Genomic DNA, 11,496 nt, shown 5'->3' on the forward strand with positions numbered 1-11,496 from the left:
AAAAAGAGGTATAAAAGCTGAGTCCTGGTGTGCGGTATCACAGACCAGTCTTCCAGTTCCCTCCTCCTTACTTTTGTTTTCCTTCTGCAGGAAGTGGAAGAGTTCAGCTTTATTACCCAGTTAGCAGGCTTGACAGACCACCTACCAGTAGCAATGCGCCTCATGGTGTCTACAGGAGAAGACGACCCTTAAAACGGACCAGCTTTGAGAGCTTAGAAGAGGGAAACGTTTAACGATATTAAGAAAATATCAGAGGATAAGAACGAACTATTCTGGTACCACGTTAGGAAAGATGACCAGACCTGACCCGGGCTACTCCCAGAACGTACCAACAGTGGCGGATATAAAAAGGAGAGAAACGAAGGGGTTGTGGCCCAAAGCCACTGTCACAAGTTGCTCAGGCAACAGGGCAGGCCTGTACTCCAATGCTTTCACTGTGGACCGAACGGAACCAAGATGGAAATCCTAATTCCTTCTGAACCAGTGCCATTCTTACTAAAACATGTTTTTATACTAATATATAGCACAATTTAGTTTGTAATTAGTCTGTGAGTTAGTGCTGCTCAATGGTTTTTTGCATAATTTCTTTGTATAACTAAGAAGCTAAAGCTTTTTTTCTTTTTTTAGCCTGTTAAAAGTTGTAGTAGCGTGCTTGCATCAGTAGCATGCGCCCGCACTGCATGCCACTCTGAGATAAAATAGTAAGATACCATGGGGAATATCAGAATGGAAGTGAGTTCAAAAATCAGATACCAGCCAAAGCAAGGCATTCTGGGACTGGCAAACCCTTCTGTCATTACAGATAGATCTTAAAACAAACACACACACACTCTATTCAATTTGCAGACCAGTATCTTCCTGTCCAATTTAAGGATACTTAAAAGATTTGGAATTAAGACTTTACGAATGCAGTTCTACCCTTATTCCAGCTGTGTTCCCACTGAAACTATGAAGTGTTTTGTCTGAATAATGACTCCAGAATCAGGCCTTTAGCTTTCTAAGCGCAACTTGTTCCCTTAAGAAGAAATATAGTTCCCCTGTAATGTCTTTTCTTTCTTTCCCATATGTGGGGCAGTTCTGAATTATGGTATGGGATGATATGTATGTTACAGTAGAGTGAATAGATTCCTGTAGTACCATTGGTAACACCAGAGCCAACATTCTGCCTTAGCTAGAAAGAGTAAGTGGGAAATAGCTTGTAAAATGCATGCTAGATATTAGAGTTAAAATAAACATAAGTGACATTTGGGGGCAAAAAAAGTGTAGAACAGTGTATGATGGATAAGGCAGGATAACCTAACAATTTCCTAAAGGAATCGGTACACTTAAAGGGGAAGTGTAGCATGGCTAGTTAGAGTAGAGACTAGAACTGTGACTCTCAGCCTTCGGTGGCTACTTCCTTGGAGCAGAGGGTTTGTTTAATGTCTGTGAGACACAATTCTCTGTTTGTTACGCACTCACAGACTTTAACAGGAGTCCTGCCATCTAATTCATAATGTTCTTTCCACTGCAGCTCTTCAAACGTGGGGCTCCCTTCTGCCATCTTACTCCTGTGACCTGACCTACCAGCCTCTATAACCTTAACAAAACTGAGAAAATGCTGAGACTCGGGTCCATAGCAAGACCTGGCCTTTTTTTAGGGATTTAAAATCAGACCAGTTTGTGTTGCAGATGTAACAATGTAACCCCTTGCATTTTAACTGATACTTCGTTTCTTCTGCCTACTTCCTGTTCCATTTTAGGATTATTACCTCTTACATGACAAATTCCCTGTATTAAAAAAGAGAAGAGTTAATCTAATACTAAATACTTACTCCATTAAGTCAACTGTTTTAGTTACGCTGGCCACAAACTCCTTGAGATGCTCTTGTTGTGGTTTAGTTTACACCTGCTAGGAATCAGCCTGCGCTAAATCAGAATAGATTTAAATTAGGAATCCCAGTCTGCACAGCCTCTGGTACAGGCTTAAGTAGCTACGGTAAACAACGGAACTTTTACTTACATCAGCCTGATTTTTCCAAGTAGTGAAAACTCTTACCAGTATTGAAAGTACCAGGCCAACAGCGCTGGCTAATTCCCAGTAGGTAGTAGACCACTGCTCACGCTCTCCCACTGCACCCGGTCTTGACATGTTTTACGCCTCCTCTTCCAGTCCTAGCGTCCCTTCAGCAGAGACTGCCTCTTCCAAGTGTACTGTGCCAAACCACGGGGTAGTCTGCAAGTGTAACCCACGGGGACTCAAAAATGGAACCAGACTCAATTCCCCTTTTTGATAAAATTCGGAATTCAAGTTTACAGCATCAGAGACTTCAGTGTACTATCCCAGTGCACCACCAGTTTCCCACTTTGTACGTTTCTCTTTATACAGAGGGTGCACATATGTGCAGTGTGTTTTTCTGGTTTCTTATCTCTCACCCAGTTCAGAAAAACTTGTACCTGAAACAGTGCTTTTAATCCTATTTTCTACCTTGCTTGTATTTTATTAACCTTTTTAAAAAAACCAAACAGTATCAGTAGCAATTTGTGTGCTGCCCAGCAGCTATTTCTCACTAGTAAGATTAAATATAAGGTACAGTATTTTTAATAGCTTTCCTAACAATGTAATTTACAATTTGATATCAACTTCACCAAGTATCAGTTGCAGGAGCTGAATTTGACACTGTGTGGGATCTAATCGTAAACCTACTGCCAAACAATGTTACATTATTTACAGTAAAACTAATAAGGTCTGAATTACTTTTAAATCAGTTCTGTGGCTTTGTGCTGACTAAAAACCAGGCACTTTTGTCAACTTTTTGAGAAACATTTTTTCAAATCTGAAGTAGACCGTTTTAGATTGTGATGTTCTTAAGATTCTCAGTGATCAAGAAACAGTCGTAAAGTGTTCTCTCTAAACAATACACATACATTTAACCAGTTGAGGTAGTTCTTACTAATTTACTGTCTTAAGGATCTAACTTTGCAAGAGAGTGATGCTGGGAGGTACAGCATTGCAGCACCATTGTACAGATGTTCCTTGCTTTTTTGCATTGATCCTGTGCCTTCCAATGCCTTGGTATGCTTGCAGGAGTCAGAGAGCGGCTGTACCGGTGAACTGTAACCAACAGGCTTCCCTTCCCAGGGGAGTAACCTCCTGGAGAAAAACAAGGTTTGTCTACACTACCACCACAGCTCCACAGACTGTCTCACAGCGAATCATTCAAGCAACGCCTGTACCGCAGGATATCAATCATTGTAAGCCTTAGACAGATACTACGTAATAGAGTCTTTGCATTTAAATAAAAGAGGGGTGGGGTGAGGGAGTGACAACATGCCCAGGCAACCGAAGCCTGGATAGCCTTTTCAGATGTCAATCCCACTTCACTTAAGGACAGCATGACCCCGTTTATTAGTAGGATGTTATTTATAAGAAATATGAGTTAAGCTTACTCTACTATGCTTACCCCACTCTGTACAGCAATTTCAGGTATCTTCAAGAAGTGGGTGGTAATGCTATTCTTGGTTTAATAGCTGCTGCTCAACAGGGATACTGTAGATGAAGTGTCATCTGTTTTTATAAAAGCTCGGTAACATCTTCTGTTTCTCATGTTCAATTTGCATTTTACAACAGCACTTCTAGAACAAGTGAACAAAAGACACAAATGAGGACAGCCAAAAACTAAGAACTTCCAGAAGTTTCAAGGACATCAGGTCCTTACCAAGCTGGTACCTTTAGATCACTTCAAAAACAGGACCTACAGAACACAGCCCCTCGAGCACGTTCACATCCAGTTAGTCCGTGCACTGTTTGAAGGACACATGATCCACCTGCTTTGCACCACAGCTCAGTCCCTGAATACCAGGGCAGTAATGCCTAGTGTGCAGCTCAGTGCTATTTGAAAAAGCGTTTACTAGAACTAGTTCACGTGGTGGCCAACTAGTTTCATTCCATCACAAACTGGATGCTTAACTTGACACTGTCTAAAGCATGCAAACGTAACCTGATGGGCTCCAAGGAGAAGCCTGCGGCCTGCTGTCCAGGGAACGAGTTCACCTCTCTCCTGCTAGTGCTACAAGGTTTTGCCCCTGAAGCACTCTCAGCTGGCCTGGCTACACCCTCAGTCCTACTGACTGGGTAAGACAGTTAAGATGTAAGGAACTTGCAATTCCAGTAAAGAATTATTTTCTTTTTAAACGGCCTTTGTTTGGTGGTCCAGATTAAGCCGATCTGACTGTCCCTGGTTTGGTCCCTGAGCTGCCCTGGGATCACACAGCAGCACAGCAGTGTCAGCACATATCATCAGCTCAGAAACGAAGCGTTTTTACCTCCTCCTGGCACTACAGGATGAGAACAGAAATACAATTCAAGCACTTTGAAAAACTCCCAATTTTATCATCCATTCCAGTAAGGGTCAAATTGTTACTGAAGGTCTCATTTTTCCATGCCATCTTGTTTTAAATATAATCTTGATGCTTTTAAAGACTTGTATTATTGCTGAGGTTTAGAAATCCTATAATAAGAATAACCTTTTTTATTTCAATGATTTTTTCGGTATTGTATCCTTATGGAACCTAATGTTTTTATATGGTAAGCACACACCTTCTGACATTTTGTTATAAATGTATTAAAGAAAAAATTAAATATTTTCATTGGTTTCTTTACCTGCAAGAAAACCACAATCTCAGACCTGATAGAAACAAGGTATTTTGAACAACAGGGAGGGGTTTTTGTCTTTTATTGGTGCTGAAAGGAATAACTGGTTGATGCAAACAAGATAATAAAATTTTAAGGCTCGAATGATTCTGTCCAGTCCACTTTTTCTGGTTTTGTGATGTGGAGTCTGACGTCACTAACAAGAAATCTGACTCTTAAGATGCAGTCTAGTGGGTGGGTCAAGTACGGTCTCACTGCGCTATGCCTATTCTGGTCAATCTGCAGGAAATAAAGGGTGCTTTAGGAAAGGAAAGAAACCAGTGCTTTTCGTCTGCCCGCCCTCCACTGTGGCCTCTGCAGTGGACATCCCCCTGCACTGATGCACCCCGCTCGGTTTGCAAGGCCTGCAGCCCTCACCCAAGCCCTGGCAGTGCCCACCGCATGCCTGAACCCCGCATCTCACACCAGTCCGCACTCTGGGTATGAGGAGATCCGCCCTGCACTGCATCCTGCTAGCATTTGACCCAAGGCCACAAGAACAGTTTCTTACTATGCAGCTGTGCTCTTACCATCTCAACGGTTATCCAGTCTCTGAACGAACAGCAGGTTTTCATCTTTATACTGCCCAATCAAAGATAATTAAAAAAGAAAAAAAACCCTCACTCCCTTCCCATACATCTGTCCTTAAGAAATCCAGTGATTTAACAAAACCATGTCAAGGGAAAAGAATCCATTGTACTGATTCAGTCTTTCTGAACAGTCCTCAGAGCCCTTTACAGCAGCCTCCACCTGGAAGAATTTATGTTTCCCACAAGCAGAGAGGAGGAAATTGGTGGAATGCAAGTGATTAGGGAAGAGCACAGCACACAAGCTTCTTGTCATTAGCTCAGGAAGGAACCGCTCCATCTTGTGAGACAGGATGTTAGAGGTGGAGCTCTGTAGCTTCCTCCATTGCTGTACAGGTGGGGTTTGTCTGCGTGCTGACACTACCATTGCGTTGCACATTGGCAGACCTCATTGTCCAGCGGTGGGAGGCCAGCATGTGCCTCTCCTGCAGTACCTCATCTGTTCTTCTGTTGTTGCCTTTTACATTATTATTTGAGTGGCTCACCAGCGGGTTCCGCTCCATGAAGCGCCACAGGACCACAAGATGTAAAACAATCATTTCTCGGACAGTTTGCATCTTCCAGGCATTTAACCAAGAGGAGAAAGTACAGAACATTGTAACTCCTTCCTGCTCCCTCTGCCCCAGGAGCTGTAGTGTTGTTTATTATGAACTGATGCCCACAGCTGCCTGCCGGTCAGCACTGTAACTGCGATGCCATCTGCCTTGTTGGCTGTTTTACAGATTCGCTTGGCAAAGCACCTATTAAAACACAGACCTCCCTATCCAACTGAAGTTCCTGTTCAGAATGCTGCTGAAACTGCTCATCTTCTAGCCCTCTTCTTCTAATAGGCCTATTTAATACTTTGATGTACCAGTTCTCCTTGCTGCTGCATTTTCAAGTTGCTTGTCTGCGTATTCCTGGCCTTTCAAAAGACGTGCTCTTACTCTCTACTGTTGTTTTTGACTACTCCAGATTTCCCGTCTACTGCTCCTGAAGCTGTACGCCCATTTGCTTCCATACTTTCCCTGACATTTAGGGTAGGCTCCAAGCAGCCATTTCTGAATTGGTGAGCAGGACTTGCTAGGAAGACTGGCAGGAAAACAAGAATCCCCTTTCTTATCTTTTACATAATGGCAGATTTAACAACTGCTCCTTTAAAACCATTAAATGTGGACAGGAAGAAACAGGCATTAATGACAGGTAAGATTAGAAGAAAAAGGTATCTGAGGATAGTTACACATTGTACACAGACCTAAAGAAGATTAATCTCTGTCAACATTTGATCTGGGCCGTATAATTCATTCCCTTTTCCTCCTCCCAGATGTGCCCAAACCCCTTTAAAGGTCTGACGAACATTTTGTACTGCAAATCATATGGGCTGCTGAGGCTGTGCTCAGCCCTACGCCTGCCACGGTGCCCACGCTGGAACCACCTGCCTCTCAACCCATGAGCCCGACCTGTCTGCCTGCACCATGTTCTGTCCCCTCACCCTCCTCCCGCCTGACACACAGGCTCTTTGGGGCACATGACCGTGTCACTGCCCTGTCTTTTATACAGCACCCAGCATTACACAGCCAAGGGAAATGGTCCCTAGGCACCAAGAAACATCTAAACACTAAACTAAACAAAAGAGGAGACTAACTGTAGTAGAAAAATGCTACAGCCTTCCTGTGTGCTTTAAAGGATAAGATAACTGAATATAATCACATAAAATAAAAGGACATGTTCCTATTAACATACTAGCTTTCAGATGGCTTTCCTGTCTGTAAACTGCATCATTTCTAGAAAAGAGCACCTGCTTACTCTGTTCCTCTGGAAAGTCCATAAGCTGATGCTTCACCTTCCCTCACTCCCCACATGAGCATCTCATACTCGCCAACACCCATGTGAAGTTTCCACCACTGCCAAGCCCCCCTCTCTTTACCTTTTTTAAGTAAACCTTTGACTTCTCCAAAGCCAAACCCAGCAGAACAACTCCAAACTGCTTCAAGTGCCACAGCACAGCTGGTAAGCCAGCTGCATCACAAGATCCTTTATCTGTATAAACACTGCAACAAAAGCCTCAAGCTTCACAGTAGTTTCCCTGTTACACTACATCTGTTACAACAGTGTTTTTGCAAAGCTCTGCTAAAGCTCTTCAAGTCATGGCAGCATGTCTAAAGCAACCAGAAGCCTTAAAGTCCCATTCCTATTCGCAAACGTTTTGACTTTTCCAAATCCCAGCAAGATGCATCAGTCTGATGAGCTCAATAGCGACCTTAATGTGATCCTGAATGCCGCACTGTCATTAGTATACTGAATATTGATATCTCTGACCGCTTTCCACCCACTAAAATGGAATCTGCCTCACAGATACACACATTAAGCACTGTATTAGCTGGTAACTGGTATAAATCCTTCTGCTCTAACAACATAAAATGGAAGATGATGGCTAAGACATTGCAGTGCTGCACCAGAGAAACAGAGCTGCCTGTAGGAAGGATAACAACATGTTTGTGAAGGGGGGGGGACATAGACACCTCCCCGCCCCAATCACATTCAACCTGTGAGCTGTGATTCCACAAATGCCTAACAGAATGACTCTTACAGAGTTCAGGATGCAACTACAGTAAAAACTGCTCTGTTCCACAACAATACTTCTGTAATGTTAAGATTTTAGATGATGTAGTAAAAACAACTGCAGGGTTTCCAACACTACCACAGCATTGCATGCTACAGCGCCTGCATGGGCACCCGCCAAGCACTGTGGCATTTGAAAAGCAGCAATGTGGGAGTTCAGAACCTGAAATCACCCAAGGGCAGTATATTTTGAACAGATCCCACTGCAATGAACAGAAAGAGACACGCACAATGAGGGGAAGATGACATGTAATTTGGTACCGTTGTTCTCATTAAAGAGGTTCATGAACTTCTAAATCAGCAGACGACTTTGAACACCTCAGCCCTACTACAATTTGGGTAAAAACCTCACTACCTTTTCAGATCTAACTAGGTATAATTGTTACCTCCTTTGTGTTTTGCTGCAACAGATTCTTGAATACCTCTCAAATGCCACTCCAGAATTTTGAATATCCAGCAAAATCCAGCTGGACCTTTCTCTACAATTAAAAACTTCTGCTGAAGTCACCGGCCACACCGTCACCAGCTTCAGCAAAGCCAACAGAGGGTGCTTTACATTGCTTAGAGTAAGGACCTTCAGGATATCAAGGAACAAAAGGCAGCTGCAAGGTCTGCAAGGCACCAACTGAAAAAAAATCCTAAACCTAGCATGGTGCCAAGCACTACGCTAAATATATTTCTAATGAAAGGTGTATCACATAAGATAAACTAATTCTCAGTATGCAGCCCGGTCCATTATCTCAGCCAAAAAATAAGACGGTTATGAAACAGGTATTTAAACTCTATTTTCTGTTACTCCTTGGTTACATATAATTTCTCTTTTCCACATTTGCCGAGAAAGTTATTTATAACCACAGCAAACGCAGACTTTTAACAAAACGTGTCTTGTACCCCACAACAAGCACAAAAGAAGGAGTTCATGCTGCAGCTACTTCATTAATTATCAGACTGGTGTTCTTGGAACTTTGCAGCTTTATTGAACTAACAGTGCTTACCGCAGTGAGACCCCTCTTGCCCACAGCTGACCTTGAGTGTCCTTCCACCTCACTGCAAAAACCTCGGCCTCACCGTTCTGCAGCTGTGTGTTCCAATGTTAGAGCAAATTAGAAGCTGTAAATGTAGCACTTATTATACAGTGACAGAAAGAAATGCTGAGTCTGGTTAAGTGCTGGGCAGTGGCTCCACACCCAGTGTAAGGTCCTTGTCCAGGGCTGGGTTCCCAGGGACTGACAATTAGAAGGTGGTTTCTGACCACGAGACCAGTTAAGTTCAAAACCAGCTTCCAAATGACCACAATGGAATGCAAAACAAACAAAAATTCCTCTCTGAAACCCCAGTGCTTTTAAAATAAGAGTTTGATGTATTTTTAAAGAGAGATTTTATGCACAAGCCCTACTACAGAAAGGGACTATACAGGGCAACCCAGAAGGTCCCACTCAGTCCTGTGTTTGATTTGAGGACAGGGGAAAAGTACAGAATTTTTTCTGCTTCTGGGTTATGATTATTTACAAGCCCAAGCATAATTATCTGTCTGGACCTTCAGTTTATTCTTTTTTAAAAAAACCCTGATACTTTTATACACATCTTAAATATGGTCAGAACTGGTGTCTACTAGCAGAAACTCTTCAAGTATGAATAGCTCCCTGTCAAGGCTCTAGGTCAGAAGACTGTACTTAAAGTGGGGGGGAAGGGGGGGTGCAGGGTGGAATGGAAAAAGAAAACGGAATGGAAGGAGGAGACACTCAAACTGCAGACACACTACAAAGATATGAGAGCATCTAAAAAGGAAAGAAAACAACAACGCAGCAACAAAAAAAAGTGAAGAACATTAAGAAAGATTAAATGGCCCTTAAGTTATTTGGGAAACATTCCACAGTATTTACATTGCTGACTAGTTTGGTTGGTGAAAAGCATGACTACACCTGGCTTTTGGTTTTAGAGATGCTTTTTTATTAAATCTTGTTTTAAACATAATTATTTGATTAGCTGTTGCCCAGCCAACCCAGGGAATGCAAATATAGACTGTCTCAAAAAGAGAGTCAAAGCTCTCAGCTTTTAAGGGGAGGTAAACAATGGAGCAGTGTATCTAGTTCCCAGCTAGGAAGCAGAGACACAAGTGGAATATTCTCCCCATAAGCAAAGGGATACAGGCAGCAGCATCCAAGAAAGCAGCAGGAAGCTGGCAGTGGATATAAGGCAGTGCATCGATTTGAACAGATGATCTCCTGTGAGAAAATACCTTTATTTATTCAGGCAGACTACACAGCCTAGCTGACTGGCACACAGACAAATACAAAAATGGCAGCATCCTGAACAAGAACACGTTCTGTCATCATGGGAGGCTTCAAAGAAAGAGAATGGGCTAAAGAGCACCCAAGAAGACTACACCACATCCTTACCGCACTATGGAACACGGCACATGCTGCCAACCACATCTGTATGTCAACGTATCTACAACAGATAATAAGAGAAGTTCAACTCTCCATAATGCAGCCCTGACACTAACCTGGTTTAGGAAGAACTGCTTAGAAGATCCAAGGTGCTGGTGCCCCTTTTGGAGGGGAAATGGTACTTACACCTCTGCCAGGCTGTTTCACTCATATAGTCTATAAACATCAAATAAAACCCATAGCCTGGCAGTGCAGGCATTGCATACAAATCCAGTAAGAGACTGGCCTTGAAGAGCTTCCTGTCCATGGCAAGCATAAACAAAACACTCAAATATCAGATGTTTTGTGAGTTTATACCCATGAAACCTGTGGAGCAAGCCTATTTTGTATTGGAACACAATCACATGATCTCTCCTAGATCGCTGTCTGCCTTCTTCCCTTTTTGGAGCTTTTTTAATGTATATTGCACAGTACACACCAAGATAATGCAAGAAAAGGTGAAAAAGTAACATTTAATGTAGAAGTTGACCTTATGGTTCATTTATTCTGCTGTGCAACACAGAAGGAAGTGCTAGTTTTTGTTGAGCACTAGCCAGTATTATGCGAAAAGTGAAGGGCAGGGGGAGAAATCTAAAAAAAAGATATTATTTATTTATTTAATGCATAAAGGAGAAGAGATACAACTTCCCTAATGGTTTCATACAAGATAGAAACACATACTAAGCCATCATAATGCAATATACCAGTAGTTTTCAACATGAGACCACAATGTATTAACATATACTTCCACCAAGATCTTCATCCTCTGGCATACTACGCCTAGAGACACAGGATTAGTGCTCTCTAATGATACACACGCTGCACAAGGTAACTGCGATACAATCTTACCGCACTTTCCCCCATGCCTCATCAGTGCCTTCAGACAAGTACAAATCCCTGCCTAATTGTGAGACTTCCTGGCTTGCTTTTCTGTTAGCCTCTGCAAACTCCGCTTTGCTCTCAGGACTGACTGCCTGGTCAACAGGGCAGGGCGTAAGGGAGGCTGGAAGAATGAAAGAGATGGCCGCTGATTTTTAAACAAGGCTGAGGCTTAGTGAGGAGCAATGCCAACAGGGTCACTTAAGGGACTATCACTTAAACTCTCTTAACAGAATGAAACTCTTAGATCTGGAGTCCAAAGATCATTTTAATTACTCTACGAAGATGCTACCAGAGACACATAGTAACGGAGGCAGCTGTAGATGTA

At 42.6% G+C, this 11,496-nt stretch overlaps 1 protein-coding gene across 2 annotated transcripts in view; it reads left to right on the forward strand.

Moving 5' to 3' along the window:
• Positions 1-7,150, forward strand: part of SMPD3 (sphingomyelin phosphodiesterase 3) — a 152,002-nt gene extending 144,852 nt beyond the window's left edge. For both annotated transcript variants that reach the window (XM_080411128.1, XM_080411129.1), the window contains exon 8: positions 91-7,150. In XM_080411128.1, coding sequence (XP_080267254.1) covers positions 91-192 — 102 coding nt within the window. In that variant the 3' untranslated portion in view covers positions 193-7,150. The remainder of the gene's footprint in view (positions 1-90) is intronic.
• Positions 7,151-11,496: the final 4,346 nt, after the last annotated feature.

This window comes from Falco punctatus (assembly GCF_963210335.1).
Source record: "Falco punctatus genome assembly, chromosome: 14".
NCBI lineage: Eukaryota > Metazoa > Chordata > Aves > Falconiformes > Falconidae > Falco > Falco punctatus.